General features: G+C 37.6%; 1 protein-coding gene across 1 annotated transcript; it reads left to right on the top strand.

Annotated features, from left to right (window-relative positions):
• The first annotated feature begins 335 nt into the window (after positions 1-335).
• Positions 336-25495, top strand: tecpr1a (tectonin beta-propeller repeat containing 1a). Its single transcript, XM_055175465.2, has 25 exons — positions 336-759; positions 5807-6042; positions 6143-6325; positions 6417-6539; positions 6641-6763; positions 6972-7146; positions 7561-7661; positions 8512-8613; positions 9348-9496; positions 9619-10163; positions 10266-10411; positions 17432-17587; positions 17798-17947; positions 18027-18184; positions 18433-18560; positions 19589-19691; positions 19780-19876; positions 19975-20054; positions 20344-20400; positions 20487-20661; positions 20978-21113; positions 22307-22399; positions 22502-22608; positions 24512-24631; positions 24730-25495. The coding sequence occupies exons 2-25, from the start codon at positions 5818-5820 to the stop codon at positions 24886-24888; spliced, it is 3591 nt and encodes a 1196-aa protein (XP_055031440.2). The 5' UTR covers positions 336-759; positions 5807-5817; the 3' UTR covers positions 24889-25495.
• The last annotated feature ends 739 nt before the right edge of the window (positions 25496-26234 follow it).

Here is a 26234-nt window from a genome sequence, read left to right as displayed (position 1 = left end):
ACATTTTCTACCATTGATTAATGTGTTAGAAAACTATTTTGTCGTAGTAAACTTGGTTAAACAGAACGAAAAAATAAAATAAATGCAATGGGTTTGAATACTTTCTGAAGCCATAATGATACTTTATTATGCTTTTAGTTATTGATTTATTGGCGCCCCCTACTGGAACAACAATCAGTTGCTGATATTACAACCAAAGACTATTGTGGATAGAAACAAACAAGACTATTAATAAGGAGAAGTGCAACCACAGCAATGCCGCTAGAGATGAAAGGCCCGCCTTTCCTGTCAAGACTAACAAAACAATCATCAATCGCTAAAGACTGTGTGCAGAGCGCTGGGAAGTCCTTGTGCGCATGCGCAGCAGGAAGAGCTACCTGTAAACAAGTGTTTTGTAGCGCAATTTGAGCACAAGTAACAAACTTTATGGTGCAGTTAATGTCAGATTTAATTGTTGGATAGAAATATATCGTTTAATTGTGACGTTAGCAAGCGGCTTCAAAGATATCAGTCTTCCCCTGTTCAAATAGATAGGGTTGGGTCTCGTATGACTGAACTAGCTGTCCGGAGGAGAGGCTGCTAGCATGAGTGCCGAGTGCGGAGACTTTGCTTAATTGGATTTTTGTAACAACAACACGGTTCTTACCACTTCCTGTTTGGGATTCTAGGAGTCAACAGCGGACGCAATCAGGCTTAAGACAACTAAACGACTGTAAAATGACAACATAAGCACAGTGCTAACACCCTGACGCAAATAAGGTATGTAACGCTGATGTGTCTGATGCTGTGTGAGAAGATGATATTTACCTCTCTTTTGTGTCTGAATCCACCTGTCTCTGCGGAAGAAGTGCCTGCAGTCATTTATCTCAACGTCGTCTTGTTTATTTACAGGCATTTTATTAATTTGGTGTCAATGCTAGCTTATATTATCTGCAGCCTGCATCAACAAATGATCTCAACGTCACATCTGATTTATCTGTAAAAATCAGTTCCGGAATGATTTAAAATGTATACTTCACTAACATAAAGATAGTACAAAAAAAAAAACATGGATCTTGTTTTGACAAAATATCTAGTTAATACATTTAGCATAATATATTGTAACTACTGCTTACTACCAATGACACGTACTGTACAAATATACGGTATTCTTTCAGTAGCATGGTGTTTATCAGATCACTTTACCATGCTAGTCCAGCACAGTGTTTTTGTTAAGGGTTACATAGACGTTCTTGTGTGCATTATTCTTAGAATTATCTATTTATCAGGGCTCAACCCAAATAATTTTTTAAATAGTTTTTCACTTGCCATGGATCAGGTTTTCACTTGCCATGCCAAATTTGGCCCCAATATAAAAATGTCAGTGTGTTACATACATTTAAAAATAATAATTCAAAAGTCAAATATAATTGTATACATATTCAACAGACATGTTCCAATGAAAAAAGGCTCCCAACTTTTCTGCTTTAACTGGAAACTGACAGCAAACGGTGCAAAATACTGCATAGTTTCTTTCGTCAAGTTTTACCCAAGTAAATGTCTGCTTCCACGATGTTAAATAATTATATATATATATATATATATATATATATATATATATATATATATATATATATATATATATATGAAAAATATATTTTAGTGACTGAGGGTGACAATACTTATTACTGGCCCGAATGTAGGGCTGCACGATTACAGGAAAAATGATGATCACGATTGTTTTGCTCAAACTTTTGATCACGATTAAAAATTACGATCATTTCTTATTTACAGTATTTTTATTACACTTTACAGCCATGTATATAATATTATATACATTTTATAGGCCTATATTATAAAATATTTTATTGTTTTATAATATTCACAGCTCCCATTCTCTTAGATGTTTTTAAAACATTTTAAATAATTCCGCAAAATTCTGCAAAAGTTTTACAAAAGAAATCCGCAGAAATAACAAAAAAAAAAACTCCGTACACAGATGGCTTACAGCTGTACTACTATTGCATTTAAAGCAGTTGTTTTTTTTTTGTTGCTTGATTCTAGACTGTCTGTTTTGTGCTTGGTCTTTACACATTAATCGCGACGATTGTCATTAATTAATCGTGGGGCACGCATATCGTTATCATGATAAAAATACGATTAATCGTGCAGCCCTACCCGAATGTCTTTCACACTTGCCCCGGGCCACCAGGCAGTCCTTTATGTTCATCCCTGTTTATTTCATCATGTATATAAAGCCATGTTTTAACGCATCTTGTGTTGTCCCTTTTAGTTTTTTTTAACACAAAATCAACACAAAATGACACATAATGTGTTAAAATAACAAATAATGTGTTAAAGCATAACACAAAACAATGTGTTAAAAATAACACATCCTTTCTTAGAGTGCATACTCTATAATATTCTGTCTAAGTCAAGTATGAGTTAATGTTAATAAGAATAACCTGTGAAGGTTGTTATGCTGTCTTATTTGTAATTTTTATCAATCTTTGTGCCTCTCTTGTAATGTAGGCCTGTCGATTAAATTTATGTTCAATTTAAGTTTAATGATATATCAATTAACTTGCTTGTTTACCTTAATGCATATGCTAATTTGAAACAGTGATGTATGTTAAAGGAAAACACCACCGTTTTTCAATATTTTACTATGTACTTACCTCAACTTAGATGAATTAATACATACCTATATTTTTCAATGCGTGCACTTAATCTTTGTACAGTGCATCGTGACTATGTTAGCATTTAGCCTAGCCCCATTCATTCCTTAGGATCCAAACAGGGATGAATTTAGAAGCCAACAGAAGTCCATGTTTTCCCTATTTAAAGACCTTTACATGAGTAGTTACACGAGTAAGTATGGTAAGTGCTGCAATCTAAGTGCTCTTCCTCTATACAATATTCTAATTTATATCCGCTTAAAATATCGCCATGGTTTATTTTGTGCCACCATACATACTCGTGTAACTACTTATGTAACAGTCTTTAAATAGGGAAAACGTGAAGTGTTTGGTGGGACTAGGCTAAATGCTAACAGATTCACAATCCGCTGTACAAAGATTAAGTACACACGTTGAAAAAAGATAGGTAGGTATTAATTCGTCTAAATTTATGTAAGAAGAACATAGTAAAATATTGAAAAAAGGCTGCAATAAGTGAGCGAAATACAAATATTTATATAAAAAAGGCACCAGAGTTTACAAAAGTTAACAAAAAACTGTTAAAATAAGGGCTGCACGATATTGAAGAATGTGATGTGCAATACTTGATATGTGAAAATGTAATGTTTTAGGTTTGCCAAATTAATTTTAACTTTATTAAAATATATTTAAAAACTGTGAAATCCAGACTAAAGTTTTATAATCTATTATTAGAATCATCAAAGTTTGATTTCATTAATTTATTTCAATCTTTGCCATGGCATTACTCAGTCATTACTGAAGAAGATATCAAGGTTATGAACATTCTTTACATTTTGTTAGATGATTTTGGGGCAGTTTCTTAGACAGGGTTTAGATTATCCAGGACTAGGCCTCAGTTATACAGGAACATTAAACATACCTTACAAAAAAAAAACAATACTGGTGTGCATCTTGAGACAAAACAATGGCACTGATATACAGCGGGGAAAATAAGTATTTGACACATCAGCATTTCATACAAAGAAATCAGAACATTTAAGTATACAAGTTGAGTCATAATAAATAAAGTGAAATGACACAGGGAGTAATTATTGAACACATGAAGAGAACAAGGTGCAAAATGGCATAGAAAGCCAGGAGTTCACCTGAAATCTGTCAGTATTGAGAGAGAAACCCTGCCACCTGTCAGTAATTGATATCAGCTGCTATCAGTAATTGACTCCTGCTCCCTGTCCGAGGAGTCCAAAGAACAATCAGGAGAGTTCTCCAAGAGCCAAGAATCACTTGGGCAGAACTCCAGGAAGACCTTGCATCAACAGGTACTGTTGTTTCAAAGAAAACTATAAGCAATGCACTGAACCGCCATGGCATCCATGCACGCTCACCACGCAAGACTCCATTGCTGAACAAAAAGCATGTTGAGGCTCAGTTAAAGTTTGCGAAAGGGCATTTGGAGAAGCCTGTGGATTATTGGGAGACTATAGTATGGTCAGATGAAAGCAAAATTGAACTTTTTGGCAGCCATTCCACACATCATGTTTGGAAAAGAATTGGCACTGCCCACCATCCCAAGAACACCATACCAACAGTTAAGTTTGGGGGTGGAAGCATCATGGTTTGGGGCTGCTTTCCAGCAAGAGGTACTGGCAGACTTCATATTATTGAAGGCAGGATGAATGGAGAAATGTACCGGGACATTCTGAATACAAATCTGCTGCCATCTACCAGAAAGCTGAAAATGAAAAGATGGTGGACATTTCAGCAAGACGATGATCCCAAACACAAGGCCAAGAAAACAATGAAGTGGTTTCAAAGAAAGAAAATCAAGTTTCTTGAATGGCCCAGTCAATCACCTGACCTAAATCCCATAGAAAATCTACGGAGAGAACTGAAGATCAAAGTTCATAAAAGAGGCCCAAGGAACCTTCCAGACTTAAAGACCATTTGTGTCGAAGAACGGGCCAGAATCACTCCTGAACAATGCAGATGACTGGTCTCTCCATACAAGAGGCGTCTAGAAGCTGTAATCGCCAACAAAGGCTTTTCTATAAAGTATTAAATAAAGTGTGTTCAATACTTATTCCCTGTGTCATTTCACTTTATTTATTATGACTCAACTTGTATACTTAAATGTTCTGATTTCTTTGTATGAATTCAGTATTTGGTAGGGATGCACCGATAGGATTTTTTTTGGACCGATACGGATTTAAACAGACAACTTCTGGCCGATAACGATGCCGATATTAAACACTTGTATACAATACTATACAGTTGGTCTATTTGCTAGTTTATTTCTGCGTCAAATTATTTTTACTGAACATGGATTGGAATTAACATTCAACTGACCAACATAATAAGAGAGGCACAAATTAAGCTAAAACAAATATAATAAGACATCATGACAAACTTCAAAGGTGGTTTTTGCTATTCAGCATTTATTTTTATTAACAACATTAAATCGGTTTTTTTTACATATTATGGATTTCTTTATGCAGTTAATTAATAAACAATCGGTATCGGCCTTTCTCGTGCTATTGCCGATATGCCGATGGTTTCAAATTCATCAAAAATCGGCCGATAAATATCGGCGGCCGATACATCGGTGCATCACTAATATTTGGCTTGATGGCTACATCTGGTGGAAATTTTGTGTCAATAGCCCACTTACTGATAAAAATGCTGATGTGTTACATACTTATTTTCCCTGCTGTATTTTAAGATATGTCAGTGCAAGATGTTTTTAAATTAAAGCAGCTCGAACATGCATTTTAGTCGGGAACTAGGATAACCTCTGTGCAGAAAAAACACCTTTTAATGTAGAAAACAGTAAATCACAACTAAATGACTTCGGCTGGTTTATCATCCTGCACACACAAGCACTTACATTTGTCTGCCAGTCTCTTTGCTAAAACGTTTTCTAGGCGAAACCTTTTGAACTATTAAAACCATTCTGTTTTTGCAACATGCACATCTGCAATGTTTGTGCAGCCTTGGATAAAATCAGTACTGGCAAAAAAAATCCTATTAGTGCAGAATTTACATCTGATACTATCACTTTACCATGATAACACCAGAGTGCTGTTTAAAGGGTTGCATAAGAGAGAAATATGAGAAGCACTGTTTGCTCATTGGCAATTGTTTGTCTCCATTGCTCTTGTCTCCTGCAGCGGGGTGCATCATGCCTTGCTCCCTCCTGTGGGCTGTTGATGTTTACGGGAGGGTTTATAGCCTTTCAACAGCAGGCCAGCAGTGGGAACATTGTCGTGATGCCCACTTGGAGTTCAAACGTGTCACCGCCGTGCAGCAATGTTGCTGGGGCATCGCCTGCGACCACAACGTCTACGTGAACGTCCATGCTAGTGATGTGCCCATTCGCTATCAAGAAGAGACATATGAGAATCAGGTGTGCACAGCTCCATTAGCCTATCAGAGTTATCTGTATTTTGGTTTGGTTTAAGTCAGACTTTAAGCTAAGCTCATTGACAATTCTTTCTTCCCAACAGAGGTGGAACCCTGTAGATGGCTTCTCAGACCGGTTGTTGCCCAGTGATCGCTGGCAGTGGAGTGATGTCACGGGGCTAAACCACCAGCCGCTTAGTGGGTTTCAGTTGCCCTCGGAGAACTGGGAATGGGAGGCAGACTGGCATGTGGATGAAAACATTGGTGGAGAGCCCACTGAGAAAGGGGTCAGTATTAACATCCATTAGATCCACATCCATTTAACCATAGCTATGCTTCTGCTCAAAGCTATGGCTGATCTTTTTTTTGTGTTTTTAGGGATGGACGTATGCCATGGATTTTCCAGCTACTTACACAAAAGACAAAAAGTGGAATTCTTGCGTGCGTCGCCGGAGATTGATACGATATAGACGGTACAAGTCACAGGACACTTGGGTAAAGGTGGGTCTTTGTACAAATGGATCTGAAAAACTAAGTAGTGTTTCTTGTACAAATATACAACTTGTGTTTATGTATATATTAATGTTTACATTTGAGAGCAGATTCCTTCGGAGCAGACTGAATCTCTTCCCGACCCGTTCAATGACATCTCCTGTGGCGGCTGGGAGATCACTGAGGAACCCAGAGGGTGTTTGGCACTATGGGCAGTATCTCTGCAGGGAAAGGTCAGGGCTCTGTTCAATAAGTTCAATTATGTGCTCAACAAACATTTTGTTCGATTTTTACAAAGATATGGTCCTAGAGCCTGTTCACATATAAAACAACTTTGTTTCAAATTATACACTTATAAATGTAAATCCTGAACAATTCATCTTGTTTTTTGTCATTAGATCTTTGGACTTAAAGATCTTGTTTTTCTGCTCCTTTGAGCAGGTGTGGTTCCGGAGCGGCATCAATCATCATAATCCTGAAGGCTCCATTTGGGAGGACGTGCCTGTGCCGGGTGAGGTGATACAGATAAGCTGTGGTCCAGGTGACCTGGTCTGGGCCGTCCTGTGGGAGGGTCAACTGCTGGTCAGAGAGGGCATTGGCAGAGATTGTCTCATGGGTAAGTTTAATAGTATGGTGATGAGATACCTGAACTTTGACTCTTGACCCAGTACCTGTCCAAATAAAGTTATATTTGTGACCCTGTTTGTGAAATCCAGGCTAAAGTCTTAAAATAAAATTGTGTGATTAGGAGCATCAGAGATATTCATTTCTCATTCATTTCAATCTTTGACATAACTTTACTCAGTTAATATTAAATATATCAAGGTTATATTTTCACAGAATGTTCTTTACATTATGTACAATAGGATTATTTTATGTCGAAAACAATAAATCACAAAAAATTACTTTAAGCTGGGTTTTCACAGGCAGGGTCACATTTACACATTTAGCAGATGTTGCCTTCAGTTCTGTAGGATCGAACCCACAACCTGCTGCTAACACATATTTAAAGATATCTATTGATTTACAGGGACATCTTGGGTCACAGTGGAATCTCCGAGTCCTGAAGTGGGAGCAGTACATGTAGCTGTTGGTGTAAATGTAGTGTGGGCTGTTACTAAAGATCATAAAGTAAGACTGAATATGCAGTTGTGGGTTTTAAAGGAAAACACCACAGTTTTTCAATATTTTACCATGTTCTTACCTTAACTTAGACAAATTAATAAATACCTATCTTTTATCAATGCGTGCACTTCATCTTTGCACTGCGTGTCGTGAATGTGTTAGCATTTAGCCTAGCCCCATTCATTCCTTAGGATCCAAACAGGAATTAATTTAGAAGCCGCCAAACACTTCCATGTTTCCCTATTTAAAGAGTAACTAAACCCTAAACCAACTTTTTTAAGTTAATGATCTGTAAAAATTATGCTTTATTAGTGCTGTTAATTGATTTTAGTAAGTTTTTTGACATTAATATATAAAGTGTTTCAATACTGCAATATATGGTGTAAAAACGTCTGAGTGCTGCCCTCTTCAGGTTGAACAGTGGCTACTGCAGATGAATTTTCCTATTGGATGTTGGGTCCAAAAAATGACTCGTGACGTAAGCAGGTTCAAGCTCACCACGCCCTTGTTACGATCTCACCACACACTTTGTACGAGCTCAGTTCGTCCTCTCTCTCTCCGTTGGGATCTGCCCACTTTTCTTGCATTTTTCAAATATTGACAGTGGGTGGAGTCAGGCTCTAACCAGGGGTTTAGTTACGCTTTAAAGACTGTTACATGAGTAGTTGCACCAGTAAGTATGGTGGCACAAAATAAAACGTGCCGATTTTTTACGCGGATAAAGTTAGACCTATATTGTATGGCGGAAGACCACTTAATTTGCAGCACTTTGAAAAACGTTGGTGTTTTCCTTTAAACTTGAACATTTGTACAGTGCCTTTTATCTTGTTTAAACTTATCATCTAATTACTAATAGGTCTGGTTTAGACGGGGTGTGAATTCCCATAATCCTTGTGGCTCGGGTTGGATAAGTATGGTTGGAGAGATGGTGATGATCAACGTTGGCCTCAATGACCAGGTCAGAGATTAGTATTGTTTCCCTAACCCCTTAAGTCTCAACTAATTTGAATCCAAATTTCAAGTTAAAGTTACAAAATTTAAAGTGTTTTTTTCACACTTTTAGTAGTTTTACCAACAAAGGCCACTAGCTGTCTTTGGTTTGCTGCATTTGTTGTCACAAATTAATAAATTACTCTCACTGCACTATTATTACTGCAATTGAAATATGAAAACTACACTCTTAGAGCTTTCCAAAGATATCAAGATTTCAAAGTCAAGATTTTTCTAGTTTAAAAAAAAATTCAGCTATTATTGGATAAAAAGTTGTGTAAGAAATTTGGGCCCACATGTGGGCCTTGACCGTTAATGCAGTGGTTCTCAAACTGGGGGCCGCGAGATGGTGCCAGGGGGGCCCCAGCTTTATGACATTTTATAAAATAAATTAATTTATCATGAATTCTGTGGAATTAAACCTAAAAAAAGCCTTCTAACCAACAGCACTACTTTGTATCATTCAATATGTTTTGTTTAATTAAAACTTGAGCTTTAGAACAGTTTTTTTGTCATAAATTTTCTTTGTGGGGGCCGCGAAGGAATGCGCTGTACACAAGGGGGGCCGCACGCTGAAAAAGTTTGAGAACCACTGCGTTAAGGTACCGTCATCTGCGTTTTATGATGTTCTGAATTGATTTCTTGGATACTTCTGTTGATGTGTTTAAGGCTCATTGAGTGATTGTGTTGTGATTTGCTCAGGTATGGGCAATAGGTGTTGAAGACCGGGCCGTATATTTCCGCCAGGGTGTAACAGCCAGCGAACTAAGTGGAAAGACGTGGAAGGCCGTTTCCGTGCCTAGAGACAATGACCGTTCCCACTCCAGTGCCAGTGCAAACAGTCTTCAGAGGTAGGATGTTGCCTTTATCCTAAAGTCTATAACAGCAATGAGCATTTTGTAAATGCATCGCATTTCATTATATACCACCAGGTGGCATCATTCACATGCTTTCCATCCACTTTGTTTCACAGCGCCGGTTGTTTCTTTGGCGGCGAGGTCCGTCTGCAGTCTCAGGCTTCGGTGGTGAGCGATGTGGACCCTGAGAGTGATAGGGCGGTAGGCGGAGTTCTCTCTTCTGAGACGGGAGACGCCCCTAAACCACGCATCCCCAAAGTAACAAGTGACAGCTTTATCTCCGAGCTGGTGTCTGACCGCGAGGGTCAAATTGGTCGGCCCGGGTCAGCGGCTGGGCCGTCTATCCCTGAGGAGGAGCCTGCAGAAAAAGAGGTAGAGGACAGTGGTTGTCCAACCAAGATTCTCTCTCCCAGTCAGTCAGGTGGGCTGGACCCTCAGTGGAGCAATGTGGACCTGGAAGAGGCTCAGACTCAGCTTGTTTCAGGACCTGCGGGTGACACAGCAGAGACTTCCAGCCTTTCTTCTGTAGCCACATATAATTTGGCCTTAGAGGAGCCTTATGGGGCTGATGATCATCCAAAATGGGCCTGGGTCAGTGGTGGAGGATGTGCAGTAGACTCTCACTTACAGCTCAACTGGTTTAACACATCTACATCCACAGGTCAGCCACGCTGTTAGAAATTTGATAACTGTAATTTATTTTACTGTCTTTTTATCTATTTATAGTCCTAATATCTGTTTTTCTCGTCATGTGTCGCCACAGCACTGAACTGCTCGATGCAGGCCATGTCTCTTTCTATCACACCTGCACAAACAGCAGCATGGCGTAAGCAAATATTCGACCAGCTCAGCGAGCGCTCCAAGAGGGAAATGGAGAATTTCATGCACTATGAACAGGCTATTGAACAGGTAGTGCTTAAAAACAGAAAGGTTCACCTCATCTGATCTTTCCATTAATACTAACCAGTTGTTTTTTGTCATTAGGGGCCAAGCCCGCAGGGCGGCAGGCCACTATTGCGTTTGATGGTTTTCTTCTTCTTCTTCTTCTTATTATTATTAGGGGCCAAGCACCTATGGTGCTGTGGCACCTATTGTTTCTGTTAGTATTATTATTATTATTTTTCCGCTTCCCCAATGGGAGTCTATGGCAGCCCTATGAACCGTATGTAGGAAAATGATGAAATTTGGCACAGTTGTACTGGTGGTCATAAATAGTTATGTGGCCAAAAATGGGGTCTCTAGCAGTAACTCTATAGCGCCACCATCACCTCAAAATTTCAATGTTCAAATGGTTATAACTGGTGATCCATTCGATCTATGAGAATTCTACTTAGTACACGTGATTGCTCTCATCCCGCTTATTGAATTTGATACTTTACAGTAAGACTCCTCCCATTACAGTAGCGGCCATTTTGAAATGTACAGTATTTCATTTTTTCGCTACTCCTCCTTCAAATTTGGTTCAATTCTTATGAGATTTGGCACATGTGATCTTTGGAGTGAGCCGCATAGAAATGACTGAACAGAATTTTGATATTTTTCTTTATTCAAAAGTAATTAATGCGTGAACTTAACGAGATTGACCCAAAATTGGTTCTGAAGCTGTATCTCGGTAATTCTTTGATCAATCGAGATGAAATTTGGTACGCTTCATATCGACCATGAAATGGGGGTCCATGCCAAATTTGGTGACAGCGCCAACTATGGGTCATGAGATAGGAAAAAAGGCTATTTTTGCGCATAACTTCTGAATCGATTGTCAGAAAATTATGATCTTGGTGTCTACGGATTCCTTGGCTCATGCCGCATCTGCCGATATGTATTATGCCGGGATTGACCGAACCGCCTGTCCGCCATTTTGAAATCTGTGATAAATTGCTATAACTTTTGAAGTATCGGATATATCGGCGCAAAAATCGGTAGGGAACTTCGGCATGACGTCCTGAGGAAATCAGAGAACAGCGCCACCTAGGGGTATAAACTATAACAGTTCTTATAGAACTGCTTATAACTTCTGAATTCTTTGTATGGCATGTAAGCTCTTTTCTGCTGCCCTTTGAGCTGTGTCTACTGAGTGGCGCATCTGTTAAGTCTTATGCATTGAGATCATGAGTTCATGGGTTCGAATCCCGCCTGAGGCAGGTGTTAATTTCTTCTATTATAGTTTTGTTCTTTCTCACCTATTCTTTTTGACCTGTCTGTAGTTCACACATGTTCTATTTTTGCCATGTTTTCTGTTGCTGCTCTGCACTGCGGTGGTTCTGCTCTGTCATTGCTACGCTTTGGGTTCTTTGCTGAGCCTTGTGTTCTTGATGCACCTTGGGTGCTCAATGCGCCCTGGGTGATTGATAAGTTGTATCTTTCTTGCTGTGCTTCGGGAGCTCATTGCGCTGATTGTGCTTGGCCCCGTATCGCTGCTTGCAGCTATATTTATTATTATTATTATTATTATATTTCTTCTTCCCCAATGGGAGTCTATGGCAGCCCTATGAACCGTACATAGGAAAATGAAACAAATTTGGCACACTTGTAGTGGTGGTCCTAAATAGTCATGTGACCAACTATGGGGTCTCTAGCATTAACTCTATAGCGCCACCAACACTTCAAAAATTCAATATTCAAATGGTTATAACTGTAGAATCATTTGATCAACAAAAACTCTACCTACTACATCTGAATCCTCTCCTCACGCTCATTACAATGACCACCTTACATTAAGACTCCACCCATTACAGTAGCGGCCATTTTGAAAAGTACAGTATTTCGTTTTTTCGCTACTACTTTTGCAGTGTTCATTGCATTGTTACGCAATTTGGCACAGATAATCTTTGGACCGAGCCGCAGAGAAATGACCGAACAGAATTTTGATTTTTATCTTTGCTCAAAAGTAATAATTGCGTACATTTATCGTTGTCGACCCAAAATTCGTTCTGAGTCATTATCTCGGTCATTCTTTGATCAATTGAAATGAAACTTGGTACCCTTCATTAGGACCATGAACTGTGGTACCATGCCAAATTTGAGGACAGCGCCACCTATGGGTCATGAGATATGAAAAATGGATATTTTTGCCCATAACTATTGAAATGTTTTATAGAAAATTATGATCTTAGTGTCTATGGATTCCTTGGCTCATGACCAATCTGTCGATATATATTATGCCGGAAATGACCAAACCACCTGTCCACTATTTTGAATTTTGCTTTAAATTGGGATAACTATTATTCTATATAATGTATCGGCACAAAAATCGGTAGGAAGCATCGGTATGATGTCCTGAAGGTACTTGGGAAATCTGAAGACAGCGCCACCTAGGGTTCATAAACTATATAAAACAGCCCATAACTTCTGAAAACTTTGTCTGATATTCATTTTCTTTGTGAATTTTTATTCACTGGTTTAAGTCGATTGCAACGATATCTCATTTGTCAGTTTTCAACATTCTGTTCATATCTTATTTCATAGCATATGTGAAGTAGTTTTTTCGCTACTACTTTTGCAAATTAAGTCTATTTTATGCCAGGCTCTGCTCACATAAACTTTGGAGCAATCCGCACAGAAATGACCAAACACATTTTTTATATTCTCTGCCATTCCCGAGAAATACCTGTCCAAAGTTGACTGTCCCTGTGACATTGTCTCTTCGTCATATTAAATTATTATGACTGCATTATAACATGTTGTGCATTCCTATACAACATGTTTTTCTTGACTTAAACTTTAACTCTTCTCACTTAAACTATCTGATTCTCATATAAATTGTAATTTTGTTATTTCTGCTCTGCAATGTCATGTCTGCACCTTCCTTCCTCCATTTGAATGCTTTCAGCTCTGAAAACCTTGGCTAGCTACACTGCCTGTGTAGCTCAGTCTATTAAATCGCATGCATCAAAACTCAGAGGTTAAGGGTTCGAATCCTGTCCGATGCATGTGTTATGTTTTTCTATTAATATTTGTTGTTTTGAGTTTATTCTCACCTATTATTCTCAACCAGTCTGTTTTCCATGTTCTGCACGGCTTGCAATTTGGTGGCCAAGCATCATCACCAGTTCAAAAATGCAGTAGCGGCCATTTTGAAAAGTACAGTAATCAGTTTTTTTGCTACTACTTTTGCAGTGTTTGTTGAATTGTTACACAATTTGGCTCAGATTATCTTTGGACCGAGCCACATAGAAATGACCAAACAGAATTTTGATATTTATCTTTGTTCAAAAGTAATAATTGCGTACATTTATCGATGTCAACCCAAAATTCGTTCTGAGTCATTATCTCGGTCATTCTTTGATCAATTGAAATGAAACTTGGTACCCTTCATAAGGACCATGAACTGGGGTACCATGCCAAATTTGAGGACAGCGCCACCTATGGGTCATGAGATATGAAAAATGGCCATTTTTGCCCATAACTATTGAAATGTTTGATAGAAAATTATGATCTTAGTGTCTATGGATTCCTTGGCTCATGACCAATCTGTCGATATATATTATGCCGGAAATGACCAAACCGCCTGTCCACTATTTTGAATTTTGTTTTAAATTGGGATAACTATTATTCTATATAATGTATCGGCACAAAAATCGGTAGGAAGCATCCGGTATGATGTCCTGAAGGTACTTGGGAAATCTGAAGACAGCGCCACCTAGGGTTCATAAACTATATAAAACAGCCCATAACTTCTGAAAACTTTGTCTGATATTCATTTTCTTTGTGAATTTTTATTCACTGGTTTATGTCGATTGCAACGATATCTCATTTGTCAATTTTCAACATTCTGTTCATATCTTACTTCATAGCATATGTGAAGTAGTTTTTTCGCTACTACTTTTGCAAATTAAGTCTATTTTATGCCAGGCTGTGCTCACATAACCTTTGGAGCAATCCGCACAGAAATGACCGAACACATTTTTGATATTCTCTGCCATTCCCGAGAAATACCTGTCCAAAGTTGACTGTCCCTGTGACATTGTCTCTTCGTCATATTAAATTATTATGACTGCATTATAACATGTTGTGCATTCCTATACAACATGTTTTTCTTGACTTAAACTTTAACTCTTCTCACTTAAACTATCTGATTCCCATATAAATTGTAATTTTGTTATTTCTGCTCTGCAATGTCATGTCTGCACCTTCCTTCCTCCATTTGAATGCTTGCAGCTCTGAAAACCTTGGCTAGCTGCGCTGCCTGTGTAGCTCAGTCTACTAAATCGCATGCATCAAAACTCAGAGGTTAAGGGTTCGAATCCCGTCTGATGCATGTGTTATGTTTTTCTATTAATATTTGTTTTGAGTTTATTCTCACCTTTTATTCTCAACCAGTCTGTTTTCCATGTTCTGCGCGGCTTGCAATTTGGTGGCCAAGCATCATCACCGGTTCAAAAATGCAGTAGCGGCCATTTTGAAAAGTACAGTATTCAGTTTTTTTTGCTACTACTTTTGCAGTGTTTGTTGAATTGTTACACAATTTGGCTCAGATTATCTTTGGACCGAGCCACATAGAAATGACCAAACAGAATTTTGATATTTATCTTTGTTCAAAAGTAATACATTTGTCAATAGGAATAACTTTTAAACCATTTAATCAACTAAACTTCTATGGAGAATATTTGATGGGGTAATCTATGCCTTCCCAGTAGCTCAACCAAATGCGTGATGGGCATGAAATCCAGAGGTTGCTGGTTCAAATCCAGCGTAGGGCAGCAATTAAAATGGTTGACAAATTTGTGTCATGTAGAGTCAAATGTTCAAACAGGTTTGACTACCTACAGGGGATTAAAAAAATATTCTGTTCTAGAGAAAAATCTCTCCAAACTTGAACATACACATTGTCACTACAGCAATCTAGCTTAAGCAGCTGTCTGTATGTAGGTCTCCCCTGTAGCTCAACCAGATAGGTGACAGGCATGAAACCTGGAGATCATGGGTTCAAATCCTGGCTAGGGCAGCAATTGAAGTCTCTTACTTTAGAGTCAAAAGCTTCAATTGATTATTTGTATTTTACTTTATTATTTTTACAGGTATTATTTCGTTTGTACTCTTTTGGTTTAAGTCTCATGTGTAACATGTATGATGCTTTGATGGTTCAATTGTTTTCTAGGTCAGCATTGGACTAATCGGTCCTTCTTTCAGCATGCAAATAAATATTATACTTCAAAATTTTAATTTTTTCATTATGTTCATTCTCATCTCTGAGTCCTGTGTGCTGATAGTTCCCATACATATCTGCTACATTGCATTCTTCAATTGCATGTCCTTTCAGCTTCGTTGCGTGTTGCAGGACCATTGTTGCTTGGCCCCGTATCGCTGTCTACAGCTATATTTTATTTTATGTGATTTATATGCAGACTCTCAGTGATATTGCGACAGTAAGTGTCCAGACAAATGCTTTGAGTGTTAGATTGATAGTACAATGTAAACTTAGATGCAATGGCTCACAACTTGGTAGAACTTTAACTCTTTCCCTGCCATTGATGAGTTATCTTGTCAACTAAGAGAAAATATTGTGTTAAAAAACCGCGTTTCTGATGAGTGTTTATGTTAATCTGCAATACCGCGATTATTATCCACAAGTGGCGCACTTACCCAATATATGAATAAACTGAAGCCAAAACATTATTTATTAATTTTATTCTGAATAGTACGGAAGCCGAGAGAGGCCATGCACTATTATTATTTTTGCTTGCTTGTTTTCTCGTGATCACGACTTAATTTCCCGTTATCTCGAGGTAACAGAAGTTGTTTTCTCGTGATCTCGACATAACAAAAGTCGTATTCTTGAGATGTGATTAAAGCTTACGTGTAATACTCGATAGAACGTGTTGTTTTGTTTGTAAACAGCAAAAGCACATTTTGCTAAATTAGCATGGATGAACAAATGAGATTTTACTTGGATCAGAGATTCGCTCAAGCTGAAATAGATTTGTCAATATTTACAATTTTACAGTGGTGAATTTAGGGACCGTCCTTAAGTTACTCAATAATATACACGTTTATACTTTTAACAGCATTTAAATGGAATGACTTAAAGTCAACAAACAGTCACAAAACCAACGTGTTTATGTGGTTGTCAGCTATAATGCACACTTTTTAGATTTTTTATATTTATTTAAATAAACTGTTAAATACTATTGAAGATACAGATGTGTACAGTATTACTTTTAAAGATGGTCCCTAAATTCACGAACATGAACGTCCAACTTTATTTATTTATTTATTTATTGTCTATCGGTTACACATAGCTACACGGGCGAATTAGACCCCAACTCATATGCATTAGCAGGCCACTTCAAAATACACTACATATTATGGACAGGAAATTACATTATGACATTTGGATTATCATGTCAGGATAACGAGAAAATTAAGTCGTGATCACGAGAAAACAACTTTTGTTATCTCGAGATCACGAGAAATTAAGTCGTGATCACGAGAAAACAAGCAAGCAAAAATAATAATAGTGCATGTCCTCTCTCGGCTTCCGTAGAATAGGGCTGAGCAGAATCAATTTTTTTTCCATATTTACTTCCGCAAACATTGAACGTTAAATTAACTTTAATCTAATTACTAGTCTTCTTCACTATATGTCACCCTCTTTTTTGCCTTGCGCAATGTTACCAAGGAGCGAGAGGTGAACCTGTCATTCATTCATTCAGTGCTTAAAATAGTGTTTCAATTGCTACATCGACGTTGATGCCACATTCACATAAAAAGTCAGAGGTATGGAAGCATTTTTGATTTCGCAAGCAAGACGACAACGTTAGTGTTGTGGCTTTTAATTTTTTTTATTAATTACCCACTTTTAAACTTTTAGGCTTGTCCTAAAACATACTAAAAACACCACATAGACACATAAACAACAATAAAAACTTTAAAAGGGACTTTAATACCATGTTACTGAATAATTTATGTTGATTCTTGGTCTTCTTTCAGTCTGTGTGGGTCAAGAAGGGCAGCATGCAGTGGTGGCGAGACTGGAAACCCCATAAGTGGATAGACGTTCAGTTTGCCCTGGAGCAGTTCTCAGGAGCAGAGGGCAACAAAGATGGCATTCTGTTTATCTATTACACCTTCAACGATGAAAAAAAGGTGCTACTGCAGTCTATATTCTTTAATTCCAGAGCCTAAACACAGAAATAATTTTGTGGCTTTACAGTTTCCTTTCAAGCCATTTCTATATCAGTTTAGTTTTAAGCAGATATGCATCTGTAAAGTCTTTCTACCGTTAATACAGATCAAAATGATTGCTTACTGCCACAGCACTTTCTCACTTTGTCCAATCAAATGATGTCTGTTTAGTATCTCCACATATTCATCAATGAAGTGACAATACTAGTGCCAGTGTTAAATGAGGCCAAGCACACATTTGCCATCTATACAGCGGAGAGAACCAAACAGAGATGGCCCATCCGCTTGGCTGCTGCCACAGAGCAAGAGATGCATGATTGGGTAAGGACATAACGGTATCATTTTGGGACATTTATACTTTTAACCTGCTGTTTGACTGACAATTTTTTCATCTTATCAGCTGGCTCTCCTCAGCATGTCCTGCTGTGACTCCAGAGGTATACAGGGCCCTCCGTCAAAACAGGCCATCTGGTCGGTCACCTGTAAAGGCGACATCTTTGTGAGCGAGCCTACAAAGGAACTAGAGGCATCTCCATATCCTACACCTTGTGATCAGATGTAAGGATTCAGTTTGATAATCATCTATGGGTTTGGGTGATGCGACTTTGGCTCAGATCCTGCAAGTCATAACAAAGGTGTTCAGGTCTGGGATTTAGGCGGACCTGTCAAGTTTTTCCACACCAGACTAAATCAATCATTTCTTTTTTAAAGCATTAGAATTTGTGCTTACAGAAATGACTGAAGGATTCAAACTCTTTAGAAGTGGGCGTCCATATAGTGGTTTTGTATTTTGTCACTGTGGACAGGTTCTGGCGTCAAGTTGGAGGGCATTTGCGAATTATTGAGTCTAACAGTCTCGGTGTGGTGTGGGGTATCGGCTACGACCACACCGCCTGGGTCTATACAGGAGGCTACGGAGGAGGATTCTTTCAGGGTAAACGCATCACTAGTGCTGGCAAAGATTAATCGCGATGAATCGCATACAAAATAAAAAGTATTTTTTGCATAATATATACATATAATATTTATTTATTTATACATATATTATACATAATAATTACACACAGTACACACTATATATTATATAGTATTAGTATTAGTCATTATATAGTGTGTACTGTGTGTAATTATTATGTATATGTAATTATTATGTATATTTTACCACACACACATACATATATTCATTTCAGATATATATTTAGATTTTAAATATAAAAATATAAATAAATAAATAATAATAAATAATAAAATATAAATAAATATATATATATATATATATATATATATATATATATATATATATAGGTAACACTTTACAATAAGGTTCATTAGTTAACATTAGTTAGCTACATTAGTTAACATGAACTAATAATGAACTGCACTTATACAGCATTTATTAATCTTTGTTAATGTTAATTTCAACAATTACTAATACTATTTTAAATCTTGTTAACATTAGTTAATGCACTCTGAACTAACATGAACAAACAATTAAAGCTTAAATTTTTATTAACTAACATTTACAAAGATGAATAAATACTGTAACAAATGTATTGCTCATGGTTTGTTCACGTTAGTTAATAAATTAACTAATGTTAACTAATGAACCTTATTGTAAAGTGTTACCTATATATATATATATATATATATATATATTATATATACAGAATAATTGCACACACTCATATATTATCTACTTTTATTTTGTACGTGATTCATCGCAATTAATCTTTACCCAGCACTATTTTATAATATGTGACCATAAAATTATAAGATGAGGAGCATCAATGTTTTATTTCAATCATTAATTTTAATCTTTAACATGATCTTAGTCAATATTAAAGATATCAAATTTATATGTTGATATTTTATGTAGAAAACAGTAAATCAGGGTTTTGACATGCAGGGTTATAATATAATATATAAAGTATAAGTTAATATAAGTTCATCCTGCACATATAGGTTTGGCGAGCAGCACTGATAACATCTACACACAGACTGATGTGAAGAGTGTTTATATATATGAGAACCAGCGCTGGAACCCTGTCACTGGTTACACTAACAGGTAAACAGTAAGGTTACAGTAAACAGATCTGTATTTCAGAGGTACTCGGTGTACAGATTGCTGTGCTTAACTCCTTTTTCTCCACCAGGGGTCTCCCTACTGATCGATACATGTGGAGTGATGCATCGGGTCTGAAGGAGTGCACCAAAACCAACGCTAAACCACCTTCCCCACACTGGACTTGGGTTTGTGCTGTTACTCGTATTCTATCAATAGATATTATTTATGTTGTGTGCTGAATTAAGTGAGAAAGAGTTTGTGTTTGATTGTATTGTACATGCAGGTGTCTGACTGGACTATTGACTATGCTGTGCCAGGTGGGACAGACAGAGAGGGCTGGCAGTATGCATCAGACTTTCCTGCGTAAGTCTCAATAGATTTGTTTCTCTCTTAGAGGGAATTCACAAACACAAACGTTTTTGCACTTGAATTGCTACAAAATTTTTTTCAAATTTTAATTCTGTTTGTCTGAGAATGGCCAGTTAAGTTGAAGTGTGAGTTGTTCCTGAATGAGATGCTGGTTGTATGTTGAAATATTACTGAATATTACTGAAATATTACTAAATTTAACCACAGTGTACTGCAATATTAGTTTCACCAGCGTGGCTAGGGGAGAACAAATCAACTTTATTGTATGTATTTACTTTTCTAGGTCATACCATGGAAATAAAACATTGAAGGACTTTGTCCGGCGCAGGCGTTGGGCCAGGTGTGTTTCACTGTGTATATACCAATATTTAGCTTGAGCTCCGTTTATCCAGGTATTTACTCACGTAACTCATTCTTCTGTCTTAGAAAGTGTAAACTCACAACAACCGGCCCATGGCAGGAAGTACCGCCTATACCTCTGAGTGACATCACAATCCTGCCCTGTGGTCCAAAGAATACAGTAGAACAGGTGCCACTATGGGCCATCAGCAACAAGGGAGACGTCTTGTGTCGACTGGGTGTAACATCACTGACCCCTGCAGTACGTTCCTATTTATTATTTTCTAGATAAAAGATGATTGGTCTACCTAACATTGTTTTAGATGTTGATTAAAGACGCAGTATGTAGGCTATTCACCATTTTTAACAGTAACAGAAATTTTATATTTTTACGGCCTGTAATGTTTTGTGATCCATGACATGAACCAAATTATTAAAATAATTGAAAAATAACCATTTAATTATATTTAATGCAATTATATAATCACCCTGATAGTTAACACATACTGCCGAACCGCCATTTATAATCCCTCTGAGAGCCTCCGTAAAGTTGTGTAATCATTGTGGCTTGCACACAGGGGTCGTCGTGGTTACATGTGGGAACTGACCAGCCTTTCAAGTCCATTTCCATAGGTGTCGTCCACCAGGTTTGGGCCATCGCTAAAGACGGCTCTGCATTCTATAGGGGCTCTGTGTCGGCCCAGAACCCAGCAGGTGAGAAAAAACATGTCCTCCGCCCTACAAAAGTATTGAACACTATTTAAAGGAACAGTATGTAGGATTGTGGCCAAAACTGATATTGCAATCACAAAACTTGTGGCTAAAACTGGTATTGCAATCACACAACTGGTGGCCAATACACAAAATGACAACATAAACATCAGTTGAGGGCTGCAACTCCACTTTTTAAATGACAATATCTTGGCCAGACCACTGTTGTCAGTGATATAAGTATTTGAAATGAAAATGATTTCTTAATGTCTAGTGACATATCAGGGCCATTTTATGATAAATTGATATACATTTCTTCCATACTGTTCCTTTAAGGCAAATGTTATAATGTATTTTCCAAGGAATTTACTTTAAACCGAAACGCTTATGCAGGCCAAAAGACCAAAGCAATCATTTTTGACCCGCCAGTTGTGCCATGAAGTACCACTGAAGTAGTGTTAAAGGGACACTCCACTTTTTTTTGAAAATATGCACATTTTCCAGCTTCCCTAGATTTAAACATTTGATTTTTACCATCTTGGAATCCATTTAGCTGATCTCCGGGTCTGGTGGTACCACTTTTAGCATAGCTTAGCATAATCCATTGAATCTGATTAGACCATTAGCATCGCACAAAAAATTAAACAAAAAGTTTCAATATTTTTCTTATTTAAAACTTGACTCTTCCGTATTTACATCGTGTACTAAGACCAATGGAAAAATAAAAGTTGTGATTTTCTAGGCAGATATGGCTAGGAACTATACTCTCATTCTGACATAATAATTGCTGCTGTAACATGGCTGCAGAAGGCGCAATGATGTTATGCAGTGCCCGAAAATAGTCCCCCGCTATTGAAAGTTACCAAGGGGACTATTTTCAGGCGTTGCGTAATATCATGTGTTTTCACTAGAAGCAAATCTTGTCTCTTCCCTTTGTTTCATAGTACATCATAATGCTTCATGTCATGTTAAAATAGTAAAAAATTATTACGGGAAGGGACACCATCAGACCCACATATAGTGATTACATTGTTAAACTTGTCACCATTTTTTTACATCTGGTGAGTATGCATTCATACACTAGAATGCTTATCTCTCACGTTACGTTTTTTTCCCACAAGTTAAGCTTGTCATGCTGAAGTTGTGACATATCGCCTGCAGCAGCATTACGAATGCAAGTTTATCTGTGCTTGCAGGAGATTGCTGGTACCACATCCCCTCTCCAACCGGACAGAAGCTCAAACAGGTGTCAGTGGGCAGGACGTCCGTATATACGGTGGATGAAAATGGTACACCATTGTATAAAGATTTAACAGGTGTTGTCCATAGAAAGTGTTAAATATAAATGAGCAAATTGTTACAACATTGCTATTTTGGTTGCTTTTGTGCAGGTAACTTGTGGTACAGACAGGGTGTGACCCCTAGTTACCCTCAGGGCTCGTCTTGGGAGCATATCTCCAATAATGTGCGAAAAGTATCAGTGGGACATCTGGACCAGGTCTGAAACATTTCCTAAATTAGTCTGTTACTAAGGGGTGGGGACAGTTGCATTGTAATTCATTCTCAAATGATTCTGGATTATTCATTCATTATTAGCAAAGTGTTAAAAGGGTTTTCCTGTGTTTTTGAAGCTTTGATTGTGTTTACAGAGCGCAATATAACATGTTCATGTTTCACATGTAAAAAACGCGCTATTTGTCACACAATTTACTTATCTCTATAGGGCTGTTTTCACTGTCCTAAAACAGGCTGATGTCTTTCTTGTTCTATGAAATCCCTCCTTCAGAAATACATAATGAGTTCTAATTGTGTAGCTTGTTTAGTGTGTTGTGATTCGACCATTAGACATTATATACGTAGACGCCTCATAGACTGACAATGCCTATTGGAGCTGACGTATCACCGCGGCTGCCATCTTGGATGGGTCCCCAATGCGCCCACCCTGCATTAATTTCTACAGAGGAACGTGTATTGCCAACTTCCCGAATTTTTTGTCTGGTTTTCACACGATTTGGTAGGTAACGTTAGTTACAATAACATATTATTGTAATATGTTGCAATATTACAAATGGTAAAATCACCAAAATTATTGTTCAATCTTATTTAGAATGCGATGTAGTGTCAATGCTGCGCCGGTTATTGCAACCGTAAGCTGCGCAAAATACGGGCATAGTTGCTCGCTCTCTGTTGACTCCGATTGACTAGTGTCGAGTTAGGAGACCCAACCAATATGGCGGCGACGCTGGATTACGTTCCATCGCGTCATAAGGCGTCAACATATATAATGTTTATGGAATCGACAGCAGCTAAGCTTAGCCAGAGCCCCTTGCGCTTACTGGTGACTGACATATTCCTGTGGGCGGAGGTTAGTCAGAAACTCTTATTTTGACGTAATTTAACCGGGAAGTAGAGGGCTGTAGTCCAAACTGGACGCTCGCTGTAGGCGTTGGAAGGGAAATTCTGTTAAAGGGACATTCCACTTTTTTTTAAATATGCTAATTTTCCAGCTCTCCTAGAGTTAATCATTTGATTTTTACAGTTTTGGAATCCATTCAGCTGATCTCCGGGTCTGGCGCTACCACTTTTAGTATAGCTTAGCATAATCCATTGATTCTGATTAGACCATTAGCATCGCGCTAAAAAATAACCAAAGAGTTTCAATATTTTTCCTATTTAAACTTTTTTTTAATTTAAAACCAACAGAAAATTAAAAGTTGCGATTTTTCTATTTTCGGGCAGTGTGTAATATCACTACGCCTGCTGTGGCTATGTTACAGCAGCAAAGTTGATTACTTGATTATTACGCCAAAAATATCAAAACTCTTTTTAGCGTGATGCTAATGGTCTAATCAGATTCAATGGATTGTCCTAAGCTATGCTAAAAGTGCTAATGCCAGACCCGGATATCAGCTGAATGGATTCCAAAACGGTAAGAATGAAATGTTTAACTCTAGGGGAGCTGGAAAATGAGTGTCGCTTTAAAGAAATTAAATTGCTTGGCATTGAACTTTGAGCTTTTTGCAGGTATTATTTATGCTCTAACTGCAACATTACACACTAAATAAAGTTTGAAAAATGTGATCAGGAAAAACGGGACCATTTAGAATGCTGTTGTACATGTAATAAGCCCCAAACAAAACTTTACAGATACAAGCAAGCATGGTAAAGCATGTAGTAGCCTACACATTCAAAGCAGCATGTGTGACAAAAATGTATACTGGCCAAACACAAGACTGTACAAGTCTTAAAGAAACAACCAACAGACACGCCTCAAGCATTATGGCTTTGTATTTATCTATAAAGTATACAAGCAGCAAGAATAAATTTGCACAGCATCACAACTCCCTCCATGTTTGCTGCTGTATACAGTAAATGCAATATCCATGTGTTTGTTTCCTAAGGTGTGGATCATTGCAGATAAGGTGCAGGGTAGTCACAGTCTGAGTTGTGGTACTGTATGTCGCCGGTTGGGGGTTCTGCCTATGGAACCCAAGGGCCACTCCTGGGACTATGGCATTGGGGTGAGCACTGCTGACATTCTCCTATCTGCTATACAGTAAATGGCTGCACAGAGAACGGATAAGAATGGGTGTCAAATGCGATGGTGTTGTCTTCTCAGGGTGGATGGGATCACATAACGGTGAGGGCGAATGCAATGGAAGCTCCTCGGATCCAGATGCCATCCCTGACTAACAACAGCATCAACCACACAACAGGCCGTGGTCCACTGCAAAGCAGTAACCAGCCAGAGATGAACGGAAACCCGGTGGGATGTTAGACCATCTCTGACGTAGCCAACAGTTCACTTTTCTTCTGTAGCACATAGTCACTCCAGCTCATTCACGAACGCGCAGAAGGCTCCGTGTTTTTATTTATCAGTGTTGGCTCGTCTTCCTGAAAATTGAAAACATTGCTTTTCCTTTCCAAATTCACCAGTATGTTTTACACTTGGATAGATTAGTGGTCATATCAGGATTACATCTTTTCTTTTTCGATTCTTTATTGGAGTTGAGGGGCATTAGATACAAAAGCGTGAGCAACAGACGGTACTTTACAAGCATTTTACATTGAACATTACAGACAAAACAATTAACAAACACCTGCTTCTGAAATATGCTGTTTGGCTGCGTTAAACATGAGTTATGGAATAGAATAGAATAAAAACATATATAGCATTAATATTTAATAATGTAAGACCAGAATGGCCAGTACCTCAAAAAAAGAGTTCAACTTTCTGTAATAACACTTTTATTATCAGCTTCCATCAGGTTATTGGTTTATTTTACGTTTTTACTCAGAAATGAGATAGCACAATGGCACTGCGTAAACTTAGGAATTGTTTTTGTTGTTGGCAAAAAGTGCAATATTTAAATATTTAATCATAACTTAAACATGTTATGAAACATTTTTTCTCAGGATATTTTTTTCAGACATATATATATATATATATATATATATATATATATATATATAAATGGTGTAATTCTGTTTAAAGGCAGCACAAATTTCAGAAAGTAACAGTATTTATACTAAATCTTCGAGAGTGGTTTTTAAAGGAATGAATTGTCTGAAATTTTCCTGTTCTAGTAAGTTATTGTAAATGTGGATGTATAAATTTTAACTATTTATGTTATAATATTGGATGTTGGTACTTAAAACTGAAAATTCTGTCATCATTTCTCCAATTTTCCAAACCTGTGTACATTTCCGAATGCAGAGAAAGATATTTGTAATCAAACAGGAGCACCATTTACTTCTATAGTAGTAAAAAAATAGATGTCAATGGTGCTCCAAAATGGTTTGGTTACAAACATTGCTCAAAATATCTTTTTACAAGGGGGCGAGTAAATGATGACTTGGTGAGCTAATGTATAAATTAAATTGTGTGCTGTACTGCTGTACATAAAGAAACGCTTTATCAAATTTAGGCAGAAAAGAGGCAAAGAAAGGTGACAGCATGTAGACACATTCCCGATGTTTAACAAATTCGCCCTGTGCGTTGCCATTTCAACCTCAAATCTGTTGTGTTCGTCTCTACGGACTTTACAACTGTAATCTGAAAGTGATATTATGGTTTTAAACTATTTAGTGTAGACAAATAGGCTCATTGGACAATGCCACAAG

The sequence above is a fragment of the Misgurnus anguillicaudatus genome, chromosome 4, assembly GCF_027580225.2.
Source record: "Misgurnus anguillicaudatus chromosome 4, ASM2758022v2, whole genome shotgun sequence".
NCBI lineage: Eukaryota > Metazoa > Chordata > Actinopteri > Cypriniformes > Cobitidae > Misgurnus > Misgurnus anguillicaudatus.
The sequence above is the reverse complement of the archived record's forward strand: the minus strand, read 5'-3'. Positions and strand labels throughout refer to the sequence as shown.

What these genes read in the sequence shown, in the direction of transcription:
- tecpr1a (XM_055175465.2), top strand. Translation starts at nt 5,818, where the DNA reads ATGCCTTGCTCCCTCCTGTGGGCTGTTGATGTTTACGGGAGGGTTTAT. An exon ending in TGGCAGAGATTGTCTCATGG is followed by an intron (nt 7,147 to 7,560) that starts GTAAGTTTAATA and finishes ATTGATTTACAG; the next exon opens with GGACATCTTGGGTCACAGTG. An exon ending in CCTTCAACGATGAAAAAAAG is followed by an intron (nt 17,588 to 17,797) that starts GTGCTACTGCAG and finishes ATGTCTGTTTAG; the next exon opens with TATCTCCACATATTCATCAA.